Raw genomic sequence first — 24,079 nt, 5'->3', positions numbered from 1 at the left:
GCTATTTATTTCATACATCTCATTTACATATAGAAATCTATAAATCACAGGGATCTTTCCCTAAACTTTTCTAATTATTACACATAAATGATTTGTTAAATTTTGGCAAATTAAATTGTGTTAACAAGCCCTTTGGCTATGCTGAGATGGAACACTATCTGCATATACCGGGCCTAGAAATTTCTGTGTTTTATTTTGATCAATGCCACACCAAGAATATTTAATGATTTCAGTGTCTTGGCCAATGTTCCTATTTTAACCAACAGAACCAAAACTCAATGATTGTGGGATCTTCTTTACAAAGTTGTGACTGCCCTTTCCCAACATCACTGCACTTAGAAAAACACACCTCTTTTTCTAGAATATACAGTTATAGACTTTAAAAATGCAAATTTCACTATCATTGTATGAAAATAAGTTTGTTGGCTCGTGTGTGCACACAGTTTTTCGTCAAATGATTAATTATCATTTACCACATTGTTGAATTTGTCTAGTGCCTCGTTCAGGGTAGTTTTGTCCAGCTTCTGAATGAATACACCCAGTGCTACTTCATCTCGATTTTCCAAAGCCTTTGTGGTAGTAAAGCATTTGAATATAGAGGTCAAGTGATCACTGGTTAGACCTGCCAGTAGTAGATTACTCTGCGAAGGAATCCATTAAAAAAAGATTAGAGCAATCCATCTCAATATATTTAAATGGATGTAAAGATTGTAAATTGTGGTAACCTGCCTTTAGTACAGGGTGTTGAAAAACAAAAACTAAACTAGCAGAGAACAGCACATTGGTAGGTTGATTGTTTGGGATTTCAAATCTTTAATTCATTAATTGAATAATTGATCTGAAAAGTTTCTTGGCATGTTTCGGAGCAACATTACGAGGTGCTGTATAAATTCAATATTTCTACTTGTTACCCATTCAATATTACAGCCGATTTCATGTGAAGGTATCATATTTGAGTGAAGTCACAAGCAGCTCCACTAAACTCTGGAGCCAGGATTCACACAATTTTCAGGTCTTGGAACTCCAATTAGATCTGAAATGCCTTGCGGGCAAAGTAACAAACCATATTGTTCTGCCCTTCCATCGGAATTCTATATAATCCTTTGAATTAAATATTTGTCTTATCTTCTCAAGTAATGTAATAATTCCTGCCTGAATTACTATGTGGTGAAGTATTCCAATCTTTGTCATTGAGTGCATATTTTATGCAAAACAATTGTTAATCATAAATTGATAAACTCCCATTATTTACTAAACAGCCAGTTCTTTCCCGACTTCATAGATTGAAGGCATTCGTGACTTTAGAAATCTCTTAATTGTTTTCTCATACTTGAATGGTACAACAGTATATTGGAAAAAATAGAAACAAGCTCAATAAAGAACATAGAATCTAGATATCAGCGGTTAACAATACGCCGTAGATGATGAGACTAAATATTTGTCCAAATTAGATCACAAAGAAAACTACTGGTAAAGCTCATGATTTTCCAAACAAATAATTTAAAGTTTGTGGCTGCCCTGATAACAGTTTTGCTTTAATTCAAAACTGCATTGGGTGTACATTGTTGGTAAACTGACAGAAAATCTCAGAAGAGGAAAAAGTGAGGTCTGCAGATGCTGGAGATCAGAGCTGAAAATGTGTTGCTGGAAAAGCGCAGCAGGTCAGGCAGCATCCAAGGAACAGGAAATTCGACGTTTCGGGCACAAGCCTGATGAAGGGCTTGTGCCCGAAACGTCGAATGTCCTGTTCCTTGGATGCTGCCTGACCTGCTGCGCTTTTCCAGCAACACATTTTCAGCAGAAAATCTCAGAAGGCAACATTTTACACTAAGACTCTAGCTCTAAGATCCCTCTTTGCTCCTTTTGGAGTTGTCAAAATGTGTGACATATCGGATTCAGTGCAGTGTTTTGTTTTGTAATGCAAGTAAGTTCATTGAATTGGTGCCACATTTCTCAGAAGGAGGAACATTTCCAGCAACAGACTGTCATTCTAATATAAAAGTGTGGCTTATTTTAAAGCTCACCTGAGCACATGCATATTCTGTAATGTTGAAATTACATAGTTTGGAACTGTTAACAGACATCAGAAAACTGTTCACAGCTGAACTGTTGGTGAGAGGGAAAGAAAAATTATTATTTGAAGATATATTGCATTAAATCAATTTTTTTAAAATGTAGAAATGTACAGCACAGTACAGGTCCTTTGGCCCTAGATGTTGTGCAACCTTTTATCCTACTCTAAGATCAAACTAACCTACATACCCTTCATTGTATTATCTTCAATGTGCCTATCCAAGAGTGAGAGATATGATGTGGAGGAGCCAGAGTTGGACTGGAGTGGACAAAGTTAAAAATCACACAACACCAGGTTATAGTCCAACAGGTTTATTTGGAAGTACTAGCTTTTGGAGCATCAGGTACCTGTATTATGTTAAGGTGAGAGGAAAAATATTGAAAAAGGACATGAGGGACAACTCTTTTACATATAGAGTGGTTTGGGTGTGGAATGAACTGCCAGGGAAAGGGATCAATGTAGGTACAGTTACACCATTTAAAAGATATTTGGAGAGGTTTGTTGAATAGGGAAGGTTTGAAGGGATATGGGCCAAGCGCAGGCAGGTGGGACTAGTTTAGTTTGGGATTATGGCTAGCATGGACTAGTTGGACTGAAGGATCTGCTTCCGTGTTGAATGACTCTATGACTCTAAGCCCATTTGATGATAGTGATGGTACAATTGGCCTCAACACTAGAGAAGGAACAGCGTTCACAGAGCCCCTGCTGCTTACTATTCTCCACTGGTATTACAACGACAGACACAGTATTACAGAAGTTAGTTAAGGGCAGGATTGGGCAAAACTGGAACTTTCTCTATAGATGATGGTACTTTCATCATTACATGCTTGGACTCATACTTGAAGAACAACCATTTAGAACAGATGCTGAACTGTGGATATCTGTAATCTAGGCTGGCTCAGCACTGAGAGTCCATGACCAATGTCTCTGCCAAACTGTGCAAATGGATGAACTTGCAGTCAGCAGGAAAATACCACACAGTGGTATAATCAGAATAATCAGCGGGCTTCTAAGATGGCTGCATTGACAGCCATTGAACACTCCCAAATGTGCTGCCCAATTTTTACAAATAGAGTGCACAGAAAAGGAAAATTGATAGGGGACAAGATTTGGGTAACAATATGGACGACTTCTAACTGTGGGATAGATTTTACAAATCAATTTCTAAAGGAACACAGGAATCAAGTTTCACTGAACAAATCAATAACTTTGATTCAAACAATGTAGATATTGATTCTCCTCAAACATTTACCTGTTTACTGCTGCACATACATCTGTTTCTGATTGAAATGTAAAAGAAAAGATATTAAAATACTGGAGGTGTTTGAAGAAAATTGAACAATGAGTTTTAAATAAAATGCACTTACCATTAAATGTAGTATTGCCACACTAGCAAAAAGAAAGCATAAAAGTTAATATTTAATTTTAGTTTCACAATGCAAAAAATGAGCTACATATATCCTTGGAAACAATACATACATTTAAATATATGAATTCAACTGCATAATGTATGATTACCACATGAAAATATCATATATACATACACACATATACCATGCAATACATTAAAATATACAATAAAAAGCTATACAGTGAATCTAAAGCAGCTGAACAAAAATAGCTGTGACAGTGTTAATGGTTAAGGTTTTCTGTTATTTCGTCAATAATGTATAATAGCAACAAGCTTTATACATGTTGAATAATCATAATTAATTAATTACAATGGGTTACGTATCCCTTCATTGGCTCATATTCGCATGTTGATAGTGAATTAACAATAATGGAAAAACATATACTCCACTGCATGGGCTTTAAGGGCAGATAATTTGCACATCACAAAACCGCAGAACTCCAACACCACAGATTGAATCGCTACAGTTTGATTTCATATCAGCGGCTGTCGAAAAGCGTTCTCCTTTCCTGTGGTGCCAACTATTGTCACTGATCAAAAAAGCAAGCCCATGAAAAGGTAGATGGAAACTAAAAGGACAAAATCTGCAATGGCACAGAACAGGCACAGATGCACCTGGATTTTCTGGCAGTGGGACAGTTTTGGTGAAGCAATCAAAAGAATAAAAAGATGGATTTCGTGAATTTGTACCTCCAGCACAGATCGGCTGGCAGAAGCATGGATTGCAAAACTCAGGCTTTGGTTACTTATCCACAATCCATGCTCTTTTGCAGCAAGGTTCAGTGTAAACTCTACAAAGGTGTTGGGTGAACCATATCAGGAATGGCTAATGAGACCTTTCTTTTCATAAACTTTCTGACACACAGCTGCATTAATGTAAACACTATTAAATGTATCTTACCATGAAGTTAAATTGAGGATCTGAAAAAAAAGTTAAACTATGATTAAAGAAAGTATTCAAAACCCAATGGCTCAGGTGGTTGTCATTGCATCTGGAATTATTGATATATAGATAGAAATAGAACCAAAACATGCAGAAATTTTATATCTGAGAAATTATATTGAAAAGGTTAACTGTACACCTATTTATGTTACACTGTATTATGTCATGAGCAGAGGAGTACAACATTAAATACTGTTTGTCCACGGATTTCTGAACTTATCAAGGTACATACCTGATGAAGGATCTGGAATTCCTCCTGTCAAGCCAACACGCCTTACTTCAGATTCCAAATGTGAGTTCACCCAGGCTAACACCACAGTTTCATTGGCTCCAGTTTGAAGAGCTGGGAGGTTAATCCCAAGCAAGCCTTTCAATTGCTCTGCAGAAAGTTTCTAATAATAAAAAGAATATTAGCAGAATAAAACAGTGACCAACACATATATAATAAACTGACCACTGAAGGGATATCTTAGATCCACCTGCAAGGGAAAAACATTGCCAACATAAAAACTAAACTGTGAATGAACTACGTCTTTTGAAATGATGATTCATTATTTGAATAAAAGTATTCCAACAGCTTCAATTATTATGTAATTAAATGAATTTAAAACCTGAAAAAAACAGTGGTGGAAAGATTTTAATCACATTTGAGGCATGTGAACTGCTAGGTGATGTCAGACCAAACTAGCATGGAGGCACGTGAACTGTTATGTCAGACCAAAGTGGCAGGTTTATACGTATTATTCTAACTATCTAGAACTAACAGATCATACGTCCAGGGCTGCAGACACTTTAAAGATGAAATAAAAATGAAAGGTCAGGGAAATGGAGGCCCGAATTTTCCTTTTTCATGTCTCTAAGTGTGGCGGAAAGCATATTAGCTTTACATTGATTAATATGCTACCCCTTACCTGTGAGGTAACTTGACCTGTCACTTTGCCCATCAGGCCACTCATAGCTGATTGCCAGCCAACAGGTCAGTTTCTCACCCATTCAGACATTTTGACACTAGTGTCAGGACACCAGAAGCTACCGTTGTTGCTGGCTTAAATCAGAATCTGGAGGTGGCTCAGAACCAGAAAGGTAATTTTAAAATCTTTTCGTTGCAGGATTGGAGTCAGGGGAAAGGGGAGTCAGAAGCAAAGGCACGGGGTTGGCTTTCAATGTCTAGATTGAGACAACTGCAGACATCCCCATCACTCACCCCCTCAAACTGAGCAGACAAGCCATGATCTCTCAGCAAGTAAAGTAGCCCCATTTCTTTTTTTTCTCCTTTTTATCCCCCCGCACTACCGCCTAACTGCAGTAGTGCTTATTTTTTCCCCAGCACCCATAGTGTGTGTGTGCAGGTGTGAGATGCAGTGAGAGACACAAAGTGCACAAATCTTTATTCAATTTCCACCACCAGGAAGATAGGAAAACACCCGGTTGGCCTGTGACAGGCAGTGTCCTTCACATGAAAGGGCAATGCTATGTGATCAAAACAGAAAAGGGGAGGGCAGGGACTAAAGTAAAATAGAGTTGGAGGGAGAAATGATGCACTCCACTCCCTGCGGTGCCCACCTCTTCCTGAACAACTCCTGAGTGTTGGTGGACACCGTGTACTCCTTCTCCAAGGACACCCGGGCCCTAACGTAACCGCGGAAGAAGGGCAGGCAGTCTGCCCTAACGACCCCCTCCACAGCCCGCTGCCTGGACCTGTTTATGGCCAGTTTGGCCAGACCCAGGAGCAGACCCACGAGGAGGTCTTCAGACCTGCCCTCCCTCTTCTGTACCGGGTGCCCGAAGATCAGGAGCGTGGGACTGAAGTGCAACCAAAAGCAGAGGAGAAGGTTTTTCAGAAAATCAAAGAGGGAGTGCAAACACCCACACCCAATATACACACGGTCCACGGACTCCACAGCACCACAGAACAAGCAGTTGGGCTGGGAGTCCATGAACCACCGCGATCTGCGGTTGCAGGGGACTGCTGCATGCAGCACCCTCAGTAGCCCCATTTCTCACCGAATGGAGAGGCAGCTGAATGCATTGATTATGAATTGAGGCTATTAACTGGCCATTAACTGACCACTTCAGGGGGCCTTAATTTGTTGGAAATTTGGGAAGGTCACTCTTGGGCCTTCTTGCTCAAGCCAGAGGTGGTGGGGAAGGGATGAGCTTCTCTTCAGGGCCAATGTGCCCAATTATTCTCCTTCTCGCTATCTCCAGTGAGGGGAGAACTTTGCCCACAGATATTGCTTTAGGTCAAAATTACCTTTTATCAGAACCACCATGATGAAAGGTCACCTAAACCGGAAACGTTAACTGCCTGACCTGCTCTTTCATTCTTCTATTATTTCATCCAGCTGTAATATTAAAGACTGAAGCGACTGGGCTTGTATACCCTTGAGTTTAGAAGACTGAGAGGGGATCTGATTGAGACATATAAGATAATGAAATGATTGGACACTCTGGCAGCAGGAAACATGTTTCCGCTGATGGGTGAGTGCCGAACCAGAGGACACAGCTTAAAAATACGGGGTAGACCATTTAGGACAGAGATGAGGAGAAACTTCTTCACCCAGAGAATGGTGGCTGTATGGAATGCTCTGCCCCAGAGGGCAGTGGAGGCCCAGTCTCTGGATTCATTTAAGAAAGAGTTGGATAGAGCTCTCAAAGATAGTGGAATCAAGGGTTATGGAGATTAGGCAGGAAGAGGATACTAATTACGAATGATCAGCCATGATCATATTGAATGGCGGTGCAGGCTCAAAGGGCTGAATGGCCTACTCCTGCACCTATTGTCTATTGTCTAAATGATCATCCTGTCTACTTGCTCCTCCCATTTTTCCTCTCTCACTCTCTGATTTTAGCTCAGTTTTATTTTATTTTTCTATACTTTTGAATTTAATTTAACCCCTTCAAAACTGTATTCTTATTCAACATTTGAATGAGGACCCACTTCCAAAAGTTTATTTTGTCCAGACTGCAGTGGTTGGAACAAGGTCAGTCGGATGGATCTCATAGAACGTGAGTCCTCTGATTGGGGCCGCTAACCTGGCCCAATCAGGGAGCTCTGGCTGACCGATATAAACAACAGTGTCAGGTGTTCTGTTCACTCTAGGAGGCAGCTCTGAGCTAGCTGGGTCAAAGTTATGTATTATGCACATGTAAATAAAAGGTGACATAGTGACTGGATTTCACAGATAACTAAAGGTCTAATCTGTGAGGTAAGATCTAGTTGAATTTATAATTATAACCAGATCAATCGCTGTTGTGCCAAATCTGGAACCATTGCTCACAGTCTTAGTGGGCCGAAGGCCCTGGTCACTGTGCTTTACTGTTCTATGTTTGAGCAATCACTGATGCAATCCAGTTCCAGCATTCTGTGGGAAGCTAATGCTTGTCAAACAAGCAGTTTCAAAAATTGCTAGTCACAACTATCAATTCTGGCCCACAATAGGGGTGGGACTTATTGCAAGGGTTTCAATAGACTGCTTAATTTTTACAAGAGCACTTGACTAGCTGCGCTCAGAAGAAATTGTGGTCAGGTGCTGGGCAGAAGCCAGAGAGCAATAATATTTCTTATAGTTGAGGGAATTAATGTTGAAAACCACATAACAAGTATTTGCTTCACACAATAGAGCATGATTAGAGTCAAAACGTATAAAATAGATTGCTAATGTAGAAACCATAGCTATTCTTAAATGATTACTGTACATACTGCTACTTCTTCAGGATTCAGCTTTATGAAGGTGGCAAAGTCCATGTTGACATCATTATTGGCAAGAAACTCCAGATCAGATGCTCTGGCACCATCTTAAGAAAACAGACACACTCATTTATCAAAGAGCAGTAACATTCTTTACTTTTTTTTGCACCTATTTAGAATTCCGCATTAATACTTATTGCTTAAAGATGAAATGTTGTGCAATTTTCTCCCAGTACTTAGCACCACCCATTATTTGTGAATTATTTTTACAATAAGAAAATATGGGCATTTTCATCATCTGGACATTTTCTGCCATTAAAATGCAACACTGCTTAGAGATATTGCAGAACAACCTGATGTAAATATTCATGTCCTGTTAAAAGCCTCAATTTCATAAATCAAATACTTACTATAACCCATTTAAGTGGATTTCTCCCTGCATTAACATTGCTTGAAAACTCTACACTATTGTGCCCAAGCTATTTATTGATTATTTTTCAAACTTAAATTCTATCCCAATATCTCTCAAACTGCACAAATCTGTTTCCTTGCTTTGCATGTCACTTTCAGGTCATATTCACCTGAAAATAAAAATTTAAAAACTTCACCGGTTAAGTGTACCAACCAGACCTGAGGGTGTCAGGGAGATTTTGATTGCTGGTGTTAATTTATAATTGGATGCTTGAATAAATATTTCCTCAGATGTCCAGCCACACAGCAGGTTATGTACCTCATTCTATTGAAGAAATGTAATTCTCTCTGCTTGCAGTGAAAATAAAGAAATTTTCAGTTTTAACACCATTGCTTCTGGTAGAGATTAGATGTCTGTCATTGTTTGGCAGAATCTTCCTGCATTAATTCTAAGCAGTGTTCTATAATGTGAAAAGGACCCAGATAGGACATTATCTCTGGGTTGAGTTGGAAGGTCACTGTGGCTTTGTGACCACGGTGAAACATGTTCACAAAACGAAGAGATCCTGCAAACAAATTATTCAAATTCCCTCTGGAGGGGCAAGGGGAGCAGGATTGCTTCTTTTGATCCCACATTGGAAATCATGCCGTCTCTCTATCACATTGTATCTCCACCAACCACGGTGGCACGGTGGCACAGTGGTTAGCACTGCTGCCTCACAGCGCCAGGGACCTGGGTTCAATTCCCGCCTCAGGCGACTGACTGTGTGGAGTTTGCACGTTCTCCCCGTGTCTGCGTGGGTTTCCTCCGGGTGCTCCGGTTTCCTCCCACAGTCCAAAGATGTGCGGGTCAGGTGAATTGGCCATGCTAAATTGCCCGTAGTGTTAGGTAAGGGGTATATGTAGGGGTATGGGTGAATTGCGCTTCGGCGGGTCGGTGTGGACTTGTTGGGCCGAAGGGCCTGTTTCCACACTGTAAGTAATCAACCTCATCCCTTCTGTGCAATTCTCTCACCACTTACTTAGATGATGGGAATAAACCATCAACATTTAAATAAGGCCTGGCAGTGAATTTTGAGAAGATCTGTAGTTCAGGTTAAGGTTGTGGATGTAGGTTTGCTCGCTGAGCTGGAAGGTTCATTTTCAAACAAACATTTCAACTCAGCGAGCAAACCTACATCCAGAAGGCCCAGCAATTAAAATCATGGCTTGCTCTTGCCCTATCAGGTAAGATGTTTACTTGCCTGAAATATGCCCCTTACTTAAAAACCTGACTATAGGTGGTAAAACAGACCTCAAACCTTTCAACTCTGTATCATCTTGGAAACAAAATACATCCCATATTTTAACCGATTATAGGTTTATTTTGTAAGTACACTTCCTCATCATATAGTTCTTTGATTTCCTGTGTTATTCTTAACTTAGGGACTAACCCATTCCTGCTAAAATATGGTCTATAAAATTTTAACACAGTCATTAGCTCATTTATTTTAAATGTGTTTGTGAACTTATATTACCGATTTATATTACCGATTTAAAATTATTAATATTTTAAAATAAGGTGCTTTCATTAACCCAATATGCCAAAGGGTAACCTTGTAGTTGTATGGAACCTTTGATATTCACAGCATATTCTAAAGCTTCTAACAGTCAATGACTTATTTTTGAAGTGCAGCCATTGTTCTTATGTAGTTAACAACAGTAAAGGTTTTGCGAGGATAGGTCTCACAGAAAGTATTGTGATAACTGGTTGAAGAATAAATGCTGACCAAGATACCCGAAGACTCCTCCACTCTAATTTTGCCACAGTACATTTTACATAGAATCATAGAAGCCCCTAAAATGTGGAAGCAGGCCATTAGTTCCATCAAGTTCACACCCCTCTGAAAAGCATCCCATCGACATCCACACCCATCCCCCTACCCCATCCCCATTACCCTGCATTTCCCATGGTTAATCCACTTAACCTGCACATCCCCTGGACACTATGGGTAGTTTAGCATGGCCAATCCACCTAACCGGCACATCTTTGGACTGTGGAAGGATGGACAGGCAGATTGTGAATTGGTTTACCATCTCACCTTAAAGATGACACCTCTAACAATGCAGTAGTAACTTAGTACTGCAGTGAAATGGCAAACTTTAAACCAAGAGGAAATGAACGTACCACTTCTATTAAGCTTATTAACCAGCCAAAATTATTAATTGATTGTTTCAGACTTAAAGACAGACATAGTTAATGTCAAGAATCAAGCGTCTTACCAAGGTATGACTTGATTAGGTTGAAGTAGGCAATGGTGTTATTTCGCTGAGATATTAATTCAGATGCTGCTTGAGTGTAGAGTAGGTTCTTCTTTGATTGAGTGCAAGTGGAAATATCCAGACTTCCAGCATTCCTGTGGAAAATGGATAAAATCTTAGGTTTGAAATGTATGAAACAAATTATTTGACATTGTTGTTATCATTGCCATGCTGCCATGAACATTGACATTTAAACAATAAACTTCTGCTTATTGATACTGGTAAGTCCCATAGTTGCACATGACCAGCAGCTACAACAAAGTGACATTCTTGTATGTTGATAGTTGGAGCCAATCACTGTTAGTTTATATTTGATATAGAGTGGTCCTTTTAAGGGACTATAACACTTTTCTCAAAAAGTAAGGACAATAAGTTTTAAAACTGATTTTCTTAAAGTCAGGACAACATTAATTCTGCTTTAATTTCATAAAACATGTACATGAAGTCCAGGCCCTCTGTGTCTTCCATCCTCACCATCTCTAAGGTTCCACGGCTCCAAGGAAAACCTGTGTAATGTTGCACCCCTCCCCAATCACTAGGTCAGTATTTTCTGTTCATTGAGATCATTCAGAGGAAGGGTGGCACAGTGGCTCAGTGGTTAGCAATGCCGCCTCACAGCGCCAGGAACCTGATCCACCTTTGGGGCGACTGTCTGTGTGGAGATTGCATGTTCTCCTGGTGTCTATGTGCTCCGGTTTCCTCCCACAGTTCAAAGATGTACAGCTCAGATGAATTGGTCACACTAAATTTCCTATTGTGTCCAGGGATGTGTGGGCTGGGTGGATTAACCACAGGATATGTGGGGATGCAGGGATAGAGCAGGGGATTGGTTCTGGGTGGCATGCTCTTTGGAGGATTGGTGTGGACTCAATGGGCCAAATAGAATCCCTACAGTTTGGGAGCAGGCTATGAAGACAACAACACACATCACCTTCTTGACAGAGACATTTAAGTTTCACCCCAGTATGTGTATTCCCAGTTTAGGAATGGAACAAACTAGGTAATTTCAATGGAATTCATAAATTTGACTTCAAAATGAGGAACCTCAGAAATGCAGGTTCAGTTGACAGTCAGAAAGCCAAATGTGTTGTTGGCATTCGTTTTGAGAGGTTTAGAATACAAGAACAGGGATGTATTGCTGAGGTCGTATTGTGCTTCGGTCACACTGCATTTGAAATATCCTGAGCAGTGTGCACCCCATATCTAAGAGAGGATGTGTTGGTCTTGGAGTAGGTTGAGAGGAAATTTATAAGAATGATCCCAAGATGAATGGTTTGTCATACGAGGAGCAGTTGCGGAGTATGGATCTGTACTCTGTTGAGCTTAGAAGCTTGATGGGGGTGGGAGGGGGGAGATCTGATTGAAATTTACAGAATAGCGAGAGGCCTGAATAGAGTGAACATGAAGAAGATGTGCCCTCTAGTAGGAAAGACTAGGATGGGAGGTCCCAGTCTCAGAGTGAAGTGACCACCCTTTAGAACTGAGATCAGGAGGAATTTCTTCGACCAGAAGGTGTTAATTGTGGATCCCATTGCCACAGAGGGTGGTGGAGGCCAAGATATTGAGTGTATTTGCGACACAGATAGACTGGTTTTTAATTAGTAAAGGGATCAAAGGTTACGGGGAGGGGGGAGGAAGGCCAGAGAATGGATTGAGAAACATATCAGCCATGATCAAAGGATGGAGCAGACTTGATGGCTGAAATGGCTTAGTTCTGCTTCTATATGCTATGGTCCTAAATTTGTGATCTGAACCATATATGAACTGACGATGAGAAAGACATCGAAGGAGCAAGAAAATATTTTTCTTTCATGATAGCATATGTATTTCCAGACTAAAAGAATGTTTGACCCTTTCACCTGTTATTGCTATCATTTGATTTGTTGGGAATTGTGCTGTAATACTTTGAAGAGTGATTTTCATTCTATTTAGAAGGGGGATATTTAATGAATGTGAGAAAACTACGAAGAGAAAGATAAAATACTCACGTCAATTTTGAAATATTCATCAGCTGGCTTTCATCCAGAGTGCAGAGGTTTGGCCCACCAATAGCTTTTACAGAAACTTCATTGAGAGTTCCACCCAATTCTAGATATCTTGTAATGATGCTTTTAACCTGAAGAACAATTCATAAAAAGTGTTCAGTAACAAGTACCAAATAAAACTCATTTTCATGTTTATTTACTTTCCTTGCTTAATCCGTGAATTTGGAATTTCGGATTTGTAAACACCCTTTTTATCTCCTCCATAGAACTGCATCTATACTTCCTAACAGTGTTCGTTACTCAATCTTGACTTCCTTTTTCAAAAGAGGTGACCATAACATTATTTCCTATTTCAGTTAGTGCTGAGTTACAGCTGATTACTCATGGATATCTGGGAGCAATCTATGGCAATTTACTCCTCACCCAATTCCACCTCAAGGTAAAAACAAGGACTGCAGATGCTGGAAACCAGAGTCTAGATTAGAGTGGTGCTGGAAAAGCACAGCAGGTCAGGCAGCATCCAAGGAGCAGGAAAATCGACGTTTTGGGCAAAAGCCCTTTATCAGGAAACGTCGATTTTCCTGATCCCAATTCCTCGTCAATCCTATTGGAAAAGTGTATACAATAGCCCTCAATTCTAATAGTTGCTTTCCCTTTGCAACAATTTGTAGCATGGGTCTTGTTTGCAAACTGTATTCTATTACACTGAGTATCAATTCACATCCCATGTTGTTATGTTTCACATACTGGATCCTATCCAAACTGAGTAACACTCAACAGCTATTATGTTCTACTTTGATTGGGTGTGAATTGGTTTGGCACATTTGCCTTCATTGCTCAGTCCTTTGAGTATAGGAGTTGGGAAGTCACATTGAAGTTGTACAGGACTTTAGTGAGGCCTCTTCTAGAGTACTGTGTCCAGTTCTAGTAGCCCATTAAATAAGGATATCATTAAGCTGGAGAGGGTTCAGAAGAGATTTAGCAGGATGTTGCCAGATATGGAAGGTTTGAGTTATAAAGGCTATGATATGGAAGAGTTGGTGTTGGACTGGGGTGGACAAAGTTAAAAATCACACAATACCAGGTTGTACATGATGAAGAAGCAGCGCTCTGAAAGCTAGTGCTTCCACATAAACCTGTTGGACTATACCTGGTATTGTGTGATTTTTAACTTTATAAAGACTAGGCTGGGCCTTTTTTTCACTGCAGTGTAGGCAAATGAGAAGTGGCTTTATAAATTAATGAGGGGTATAGATAGAGTTAATGATAGTTGTCTTTTCCTTAGGATGGGGGATTTCAAGACTAGGGGACACATTTTTAAGGGTGTGAAAAGAGAGATTTTAAAAAAGGCACATGGGGCAATTTTTCCACACAGAGGGTGGCTCGCCTGGGAATGAATGCCCTGAGTAAGTGGTGGATATGGGTACAATTACAGCGTTTAAAAGACATTCGGATAAGTACATGAATTGGAAAGGCTTGGAGAATTATGGGCCAGGCACATGGGACTAGCTTAGCTTGGGATTATGTTCGGCATGCCCTGGTTGGACCAAAAGGCCTGTTTCCAAGTTATATTACTCTATGACTCTTTGTGCTCTTGAATCTATGATAACAGTTTTGAATTGGCATATTTTACTACTTTTTTGTCTTAGTGCTTTGATAATCCTTAGAATTACATCCTACGCTAAACTCATTATAAATAGCAATACCATTGCATATGCTTGGCATTTGACCCGCTAAGTCATTGTTGTTTTATTCCGTACTGTTGGTCGCTTTGTCTTGGACAGTTTCAGCCATAACAGTAAGAAGGTAGAATGCTCCAATGCATTCCCATTAGAATCCATACAACGAGCAGAGAGAGAGGTGTTATCTATCCAATTGGATGCAAACTTACGTCTAATTATAGAAGAATAACATTCCAGCTCATAATCTCACTCACTTGACCGTAACTGACTTTCAAATCAGTTCTTTGACTTCAGGCCACTAACTCCAACCTTTACTTTTTAAAAGATGTCTTAAGGTTGTCACAATTGGTGGTTGATGCCTGAATGGCATAATATTTCTAATCTGTTTCACTTTTATGAAAAGCTTGACATTTGTTCATGTGGATTTATGAGTTAATACAAAACTACACAAAATCTAATGTCACCCAGTCAAATAATGTAAAATGTAAAATGTTTCTATTCTAGCTCATTAAAGTGCTCCAATTGTTTACCTATCACAACATCCTGTGCGAAGAGGTATATGAGCTCCCTTATTCGGAGTGCACCCTCACTAATTGCCAATCTTGAGCCAAAATGTATTTCAAAAATATACTGTAATCGACCAAAGATGGAATTTTAATTCCTGGGTGAAGTACAGGGACAATCAGTGAGGATGTCCTGCCATAGGCCTGGTCCATCATAATGTCCAGACTTCATTTACACAGATAGAAGTTGCTCAAATGAGCTTCTGGCCAGTGCACACTAGGTTGATTGGAGGATTAACACTCAGAAAAGCTAATATTGAGTTGGTGGGGAGGAAGAACATAGATAAACACTGGTCCAAGCTTTCTTTATAACGTCCAGGCAAGCATTCTGCTCTCAAGGCACTTAGTGCATCTGCCTCTGACTGACTAGAGGTTACTGAGCACAGCAGTAAGTAATCCAAACTAGCCTCTATGTACGACCCTGTTTTTATAGAGTCATAGAATCCCGCCAGTATGGAAGCAGGCCATTCAGCCCATCAAGTCCACACCGACCCTCCAAAGAGCATCCCACCCAAACCCAATGCTCACATCTTACCCTATCCCCATAATTCCACATTTCCCATGGTTAACCCACCTGACCTACATATCCCTGGACAGTATGAGCAATTTAGCATGGCTAGTCAACCTAACCTGCACATCTTTGGACTGTGGGAGAAAAGCAGAGGAAATCCACGCTGACACACGGTGGAGTTTATGAACTCCACACAATCGACCCTAGGTCCTTGGCACTGTGAGGCAGCTGTGCTAACCACTGAGCCACTATGCTGCCCCATGTTCATGAAACTTTAACTAGTTTAATCAATCATCAAAGGAACCAAAAGCATTGAAGTGAATTAAAAATTCATTCTAGAGTTTCAAGAAATTAGTTTTCACATCTTATTCAGAATGAAATTCCCATTTATTTACAGATACCAATATTTTAAATGTCCACTCTTCTGGTTTCAGTACCGTTGTGTTTTCCAGCTGTTGCATCATTAATGCAGCAAGTGTTTCAACTCGAGTGATATTCCAGCTGCTGACTTCTGTTGCATTAAACACTGTTGATATGTTCCCCAGCAACTGAATCTGGCTTTCTGGTATTCCATTGGGGTAAATCTGTTTCAGGAAATCCAAAATAATAATATTAAATCACTTAATGATGTTATTTCCAAGCTCACAATTTTAACTACCTGTTGCAATTATGGTCTGTGACTAATTTCCATTTCAGTTTGTTATATTTGAGAATATTACTTTGAATCTTGTTTTATAAAAGACATGTCTTTATAATTCATGAGTTATGCCTCTGACAAATGATACCACTTCAATAATGCAGCATTTTCAATGAATAAGGAGAAAATGTAAGCCTTTTTAACATTTTGCAAAAGAGTTCAAGTTTACCTTGATATGGACTAATTAACTCTTCATCTGCTGTTATAGAGCCATTGAAACAGATCCTTCGGTCCATGCCGACCAGATATCCTAACCTAATCTAGCCCCATTTGTGAGCACTTAGCAAACCCTTTAAACCCTTCCTATTCACATAACCATCAAGATGCCTTTTAAAGGCTGTAATTGTACCAGCCTCCACCACTTCCTCTGGCAGCTCTTTCCATACACGCACCACCCTCTGCATGACATGGTTGCCTCTTAGGTCCGTTTTAAATCTTTCCCCCTCATCCTAAAGCTATGCCCTCTAATTTTAGACTCCCCCACCCCAGGGAAAAGATCTTGGCTATTCACCCTATCCAGGCCCCTCATGATTTTATAAACTTCTATCAGGTCACCCTTAGCCCCCAATGCTCCAGGGAAAACAGCCCCAGCCTATTCAGCCTCTCCCTACAGCTCAAGCCCTCCAACCCTGGCAACACCTTTGTAACCTTTTCTGAACTTTTTCAAGTTTAACAACATCTTTCCGAAGGCAGGGAAATCAGGACTGAATGCAGTTTTCCAAAAATGGCTTAACCAATGTTTTGTACAGCCACAACATGACCTCCCAATCCCTACATTCAATGCACTGATCAATAAAGGCAATCATATCAAACGTCTTCTTCACTACCCTACTTGTGACTGTACTTTCAAGGAAAAATTAAAAGAACATGAACTCACATTCCTTGGCCAGGAATCAAACCCAGGACACAATGGTGAAAGCACTAAATCCTAACCAGGGAAAGTTATCTAATGCAAGAAAATGTTACAAGCCTCTTTTGCCTGATGTAGGGATGAAACCATTGGAAAATCCATAATATTTGTGCAGACTATGATTGCAACTGAAAGGTTTAAACTGCTTACAAATCCTTGTGCTACTGTATGTTTCTCTCAGAATCACAGAAGTATCACAGTATAGAAGAAAGCAGCTATTCAGGCCATTGTGTCTGACTGACTTGCCAAATGAGCATCACAACTTACAGTCATTTTCCTGCCTTTACCCTGCACCTTTGCACATTTTTACTATTTAAATAATCATCGAACACTCTCTTAAAGACACCAACTGGCCCTGCCTCTGCCACATTTCCAGGCACTGCAGTCCAGAATGTTCTCATGTAATTTTGCAAATCACTTTACAAATTTGTGCACTTTTGATCTCAAGTGAGAACAAGAAGCACAGAGTTAAACAGGAGCAGACTCTCCGTATCTACTCTATGAGACCTCTCAAGAGTGCAGTGCTTAGCACTGCACACAGTAGTCCAGCTGAGGTTAACAAGTGTCTTTGTCCTTGTACTCTATGGTCCTATTAACAAATCTTTATGCTTTATTGACCTCCACCTATCCTGCCACCTTTAATGATACATGCACATGTACCAGATCCCTCTGCTCTTGTTCCTCTTAAATGTCTCTTGTTTTCCTTTTCCTAATGCAGCACCTCACATTTTGCTATGCACTCCAACAACTTGTCGATGCCCTTTTGGGTCCTACACTATCCACCTCTTAGTTACCAATGCTCCCACCTTTTGTATCATCTGCAATCTTTGAAATCATCCACTGTGGACCAAGACCTAAGTCATTAATACATATCATGAGAAGTAAGGGAGTCAGTACTGATTGCTGGAGAATCCATGACAATCCTTCCTGCAGCCCCAACAAAATCCATAGAGTAATGAATCTATGTTTGCTCTTATCCCTTTAGTCCATAATTTTTCTCATGTCTATAGTGGCATTGTATCTAATCCTTTTTGATGTTCATGTACACCATAGCAAACAGAATTGCCCTCATTGACCCTTTCAGCTAACTTCTGAAAAAAATCCAAAAAGGTAGTGAAATCCAATTTCGTCTTTCAAAACTCAAACCGACTCTTCATAAACAACCTACCATTTTCCACATGACTACTAATTCTCAGAATCCCTTACAGTGTGGAAACAGGCCTTTGGCCCTACAAGTCCACACCAACCCTCTGAAGACTATCCCACCCAAACCCCATTACTCTACATTTACCCTAGATTAATGCACTTAACCTGAACACAAGACAATTTTTTAGCATGGCCAATCCACCTAACCTGCACATCTTTGGACTGCGGGAGGACACCCATGCAGAATGTGCAAACTCCACGCAGACAGTCCCCTGAGGCTGGAATCGAACCTGGGTCTCTGTCACTGTGAGACAGCAGTGTTAACCACTGAGTCACCATGCCACCCATCAACAACAGTGAAATGTCTCACGCATTTCTGTCATTATTTATGATCTCAGCATTTCATAGAACCTCTCAGTGTGGAAACAGGCCAACAGCCCAACAAATCCACACCGACCTTCCAAAGAGCAACCCATCCAGACCCATTCCCCTACATTTACCTCTGACGAATATATCTAACTCACACATCCCTGGCATGGCCGATTCACCTAACCTGCACATCTTTGATTGTCAGAGGAAATCCACACAGACATGGGGAGAATGTGCAAACTCCACGCAGACAGTTGCCCAAGGTTGGGATTGAACCTGGGTCCCTGGCACTGTGAGGAAGCAGTGCTAACCACTGAGCCACCATGCGACCCGTCTTTCACAAGTAATTGGAAGGCATCTGGCTGGGTATATGAATAGAAAAAGTTTAGAGAGATATGGGCCAAATGCTGGCAAATGGGATTAGATTAATTTAGGAACCTGGTTGGCATGGTCGAGTTGGGTTGAAGGTCTGTTTCTGTGCTGTACTGCTTTATGACTCTATGACTCCAATTGCCTCAAGAACTTTCCCCAAAATTGAAGTTAAACTGACTGATCTTCCGCTTGCTAATCTTAACAAAAGGTAGAAATGAACAGAACAGAGGAAAATATTACTTTCCGTCATAAATCAAGGAAAATGCTCATTGTGTAGCTCTTTTAATGTGAATAAACAACCCAGCAGAACACAAATCGGTGGCGGAGGGAATGAGATTCATTCTGTACGATTAATGCTTAGGCCATTGAGGCTAAAGTAGCAATAATAAAATATTATACTATGGCTTCTATGAGGAGAACAAAGCATCAATCATGTTAATTACCTGATTGAGTTTGGCTTTCAGAACTTGAAGCTGATCAGAATCAAAGTCAAGCGCTCCCAGTTCCTCCACATTACCCTTTAATAAAGTATTACTCAAACAGACTTCCAACTGGGCAGCATCATAGTTTACTGGGGTCAACTCATTAATGGCTTCCGATGTTATCTGTCCCACTGTACATCCTGTAAATAAATTTTGCCTGATGCATCAATGCAATTTGTTATCAATGTATTAAAATTATTTTTCATGCAAAGTCTTCGAATCAATAAATTATTATTTAAATTCATGTGTAGTGGCAATGGATAGGCCATTCAATGGTAAAGCATGAGAATAGTCCTTTCAATTACTGTAAATATGTGAGAGACACAAAGATTGGGAATTGGAAGACAATGGAACGGAACAAAATCAAGGCTTGGATAGACTTATTCAATATGAAGAAGATAACACGTCAGAGACAAAGATGAGGGCAGAGATGATACAGACACCATGCAGTGGTAATTGGAAAGAGTGTGAATTGGAAGTCTACTGAGAGGCAAAGGGAGAAACATGAACAAGACGTCAGAAATATATTTTATTTTAGTCCATGCACAACGCACAAGGGTAACTTTTAATTTCTTTGCAACATATTACAAACAGTTAATGCGAAGGTTTCCACCAATACATTGCTTTCGTCAATATTTCTTGACTGTGTGTCAGGAGCAGAATGAGGAATCTGGGGGTAATAAAGCCAGCAAATCCTCCAGGATTTCTTACTGACTAATAGACTTTATTACTACCATTTTTGATACATACATTAGGCACCTGAAGCATGTATTTGGAAGTATAAATTTGTCAATATATTGCTTGATACTTTGGAAATGGTAAAATTTCATTAACATTTCATGTATTGTTGAGAAAGGTCCTTTACAGGAATAAAATCAGTTTGAACTTCAGCTGACATTAGAAGATATCTCAGCCATGTCACTGAGTTCAAATGATACCTTCGAGTCCATTCATCTAGAGATAACATCTTGGGTGGAAGACCTGAAACAGATGCTTTCAAATACAGCCTGATGCCAAGCAAGGTAGTGTGATGGACCCCACACTATTTACAATCTATTTCATTAATGGGGCTATTCATCTCATCAACTGCCCTCTAATTGAGTATTGTACTGTTTGTACAGAACACACTTTCACTTCAGATTCCATGAGCTAAAACTAAAGTGACCACCAAAGACATCAACGTCATTAATGTGGATGACTCCAGAATTGCTGCTCTAGATTTTTATGCCAATCGCTTAAATTCTGTATTAAAGAGATTGACCCTGTCCTTGAATGCTGCCATAAACAAAACTCATGTCAACACAGACCTACTCAGTTAAATATTCCACCTCATAGACATTTTGAAGGAGGTTCCTTGGAACATGCTGAGCACATGCCATACTTGTGCAATCACCTGTCTCAAAAGGTCACTATTGGCAAAGAAAGATCAGGAAAATAAGAGTTCATGGTGTAGTCGATAAAATATTAGCATGGGTAGAAGACAGGATGAAGAGCTTATGCTCGAAATGTTGACTCTCTGCTCCTCAGATGCTGTCTGACTGGCTGTGCTTTTCCAGCACCACACTTTTTGACTTTGATCTACAGCATCTGCAGTCCTTACCTTCTCCCCATATTTGTAGACAGGTTGAGTGAGTGGGGAAAAATTAGGCACATGGAAAATATTGTGGAAAAATCAGTAGATGTTGTCATACTCTTGTGCAGCAGTGAGCTCTAGGCTTTATCAGTGATGCACAACAGCATGAGAGAAATTCCACTAACAACATCTATTGCTTTTCTGGATTTGACTCATAATCAAGGAAACATTCACATCCTTCTCAATTCCACCTCCAGAAGCATTCAGGGAAAACTCATGCAACATTAACCAAGGTGGATTGAACTGTGTCCACAGGGTGGAAATTTTCCTGTCTTCTCAGGTCTTGTTTTACCAGCTCAAAGTGAGGACAACTGGTTCATCGCACAGTGTCATGCCTCAAGTCCAAACACCGCAATGAGACAATAGCAATGAAGGAAGCAAATCCAGCACCCTGAGCCATGTGCTCAGTGAGCTGCAGGTTGGGATTTGACCTGTTCAATCATCAGCAGATCCATGGCACAAACCAGTCACCCTGAATTGACACCATGCTCAAACTGAACATATTCCCCTTGCAATAATGCTGCTTTCAGGATTTTTACTTTCATTAATCTCCCTGTATTTAAAACCTCAAGGATAATTCCACTCTAGATAAAAAAGATTTGCACAGCGCAAGGTTGTACCGACTCTAACACAGTCAGCTAGCTGGACCACACAAAATGTGAGCTCCCTGACTGAGGCTGTTAATCTGATCCAATCAGGGAGTCCTGGCTGACAGATATAAACAGGAGTGTCAGAGAGTGTGTTCTCTTTGAGAACTGGCTCTGAGGGAGCTGGATCGGAGTCAATGACATCCACGTGTAAATTAAGGGTGAGTTGGCAACTCTGTGGAGTTATTTCACAGGTAACGGGTGGGGAAACAGGTCTGGGTGAGTAGCTCTTGCAAAGAGTTGCTCAGGACTTAATGGTTCCAAGAGGCTTCCATCTGTTGTAACCCCTCCATGGGGGATCCTTGTGAGACTTAAGTCAATTCAGTGATACAGAATCTATTCATGAAAACCAACCACATTTACAAAAGAACTTCAAGTCTTCATTTTAACTGATGAGATCTCCATGAAGAAAGTAGTACTACATTATTCATTCTTGTCACTAATACCAAACAGTAATATCAAATTACCTGTAGCTCTCCTAATTCTTCTTCTTTGTCTGAGTCGCTTTAAAAACCCGACTACATCTTTGGGCTTTGTAAACTGTTTCAGTTTCCGAATAAATCTTGGGAGGGCTTCAGAAAAGACCAACTGTAGGGAAAAGGGAATACGGTTAATTATATGCAATCCTTGATTAGTAAAAGAATTCTTATCCAGAGTAAATTGTTCATTCAAATGTACGGATTCTTGCTGAGATAAACCAGAATCTGATTACATTTACCTGAAAAAGAAACATATGCCAACAAGTGAATTTGAGAAGTTGGAAATTTCATAGGACACCAGCATGAAAAGAGACTGGGATAGAGGTTTAGGAAACAGGTCCTGGGAATAAAGGGCACACATGGCGAGAATTAGTTGGGCCCAGGCATTCAGGGGTGGAGGGGTGATCGCAGGCTTTAGAAGCACTGATCTTCCCTCAGACTCAATCAGTGCAGACCTGGCCCTGTGCATCAGAAAATAAGCTGACTTTGGGGGTGGCGTGCTGGCTCAGTTGTTAGCACTGCTGCCTCACAGCGTCAGGAACCGGATTTGAATCCCACCTTGGACGACTGTCTGTGTGGAGTTTGCACGTACTCCCCGTGTCTGTGTGGGCTTCTTCCGTGTGCTCTGGTTTTCTCCCACAATCCAAAGATGTGCAGATTAGGTGAATATAGGGTAGGGGAATGGGTCCGGGTGGGTTACACTTCAGAGGATTGGTGTGGACTTGTTGGGCCGAAGGGCCTGTTTTCACACTGTAGGGAATCTAATCGAATAAAATAAAAACAGGATCGAACTGGGAGGATCACTGATCTGAGATCCCGCCTCTTTCTCTCGTGGTTCTCCAATCACAGGCTCGTGCTTGTCCACCAACAATAGCCTGGGTATGACGAAGATAGGCGGCAGTGGAGTTGTTGGGTTTTGCAGTGGACTGTGCCTGGACATTCTTCCTGTGGGTCAAGGGACAGGGCTCACTGTAAGGTGATGCTGAAGCAGCAAAAGGGTGATCAAGAGTTAAGGAAGAGGGTAAAAAGGTGAGTGAGAGGAGGGGGACTGATGAGGGTGAGAGGCGAGGAGGGGATTGTGAGGGTGAGAGACTATAATAGGGGAGTGAAGGAGGAGGCTACAAGGATGGAGGAAGGAGGGAGCTGGAAGTATATGGTGAAGGAAGAGGCTACAGGGATGGGATAGGAGGGGACTGCAAGCAGACAGAAGAGAAGGAAGAAACTGCAAAGCATTACAAAGAGAGGAGGCTCAAGGAAGAGGTCACAGAGGGAGCAGGAAGGCTGCCAGGCCAAGAGAGAGGGGTGCCTGCAAGGGGGTGTGGAGAAGGGAACTACTAGGGTCTGGAACAAGAGAGAGTTATAGAGTCTCGGCTGGAATTTGCAGGCAGGCAGTTCTTTGTTTGAGGGGCCAGAGGATGGCAAATTTGGGACAAGATGATGTCCACGTGATGTGAGTCCTGTTGGACTTTGCTTTCCAATATTAATAACAACATTTAATGGCTAATGAGAGGAAATCTGACAAAATCTGGAATGGAGTTCTACCTGGGATGGTACAGTGACTCAGTAGTTAGCACTGCTGCCACACAGCACCAGGGACCTGGGTTTGATTCCAGCTTTGGGCGACTATCTGTGTGGAGTTTGCACATTCTCCCCATGTCTGCGTGAGTTTCCCCCGGATGCTCCGGTTTCCTCCCACAGTCCAAAGATGTGCGGGTTAGGTGGATGCTAATTTCCCCAGAGTGTGCAGGCCATGGATTAGCCATGGGAAATGC

At 40.8% G+C, this 24,079-nt stretch overlaps 1 protein-coding gene across 1 annotated transcript in view; it reads right to left on the bottom strand.

Moving 5' to 3' along the window:
- LOC132825289 (uncharacterized) overlaps window positions 1-24,079 on the bottom strand; it is a 292,786-nt gene that overhangs the window by 56,776 nt on the left and 211,931 nt on the right. The window contains exons 117-128 of the mRNA XM_060840393.1: window positions 22,296-22,416; window positions 19,510-19,688; window positions 16,010-16,156; window positions 12,820-12,947; window positions 10,793-10,926; window positions 8,132-8,226; window positions 4,661-4,820; window positions 4,387-4,406; window positions 3,442-3,463; window positions 3,327-3,354; window positions 2,025-2,106; window positions 474-641 (exon numbers count right to left, since the gene is read on the bottom strand). Coding sequence (XP_060696376.1) covers window positions 474-641; window positions 2,025-2,106; window positions 3,327-3,354; window positions 3,442-3,463; window positions 4,387-4,406; window positions 4,661-4,820; window positions 8,132-8,226; window positions 10,793-10,926; window positions 12,820-12,947; window positions 16,010-16,156; window positions 19,510-19,688; window positions 22,296-22,416 — 1,284 coding nt within the window. The remainder of the gene's footprint in view (window positions 1-473; window positions 642-2,024; window positions 2,107-3,326; window positions 3,355-3,441; window positions 3,464-4,386; window positions 4,407-4,660; window positions 4,821-8,131; window positions 8,227-10,792; window positions 10,927-12,819; window positions 12,948-16,009; window positions 16,157-19,509; window positions 19,689-22,295; window positions 22,417-24,079) is intronic.

This window comes from Hemiscyllium ocellatum, chromosome 20 (assembly GCF_020745735.1).
Source record: "Hemiscyllium ocellatum isolate sHemOce1 chromosome 20, sHemOce1.pat.X.cur, whole genome shotgun sequence".
NCBI classification, from domain to species: domain Eukaryota; kingdom Metazoa; phylum Chordata; class Chondrichthyes; order Orectolobiformes; family Hemiscylliidae; genus Hemiscyllium; species Hemiscyllium ocellatum.
The sequence above is the reverse complement of the archived record's forward strand: the minus strand, read 5'-3'. Positions and strand labels throughout refer to the sequence as shown.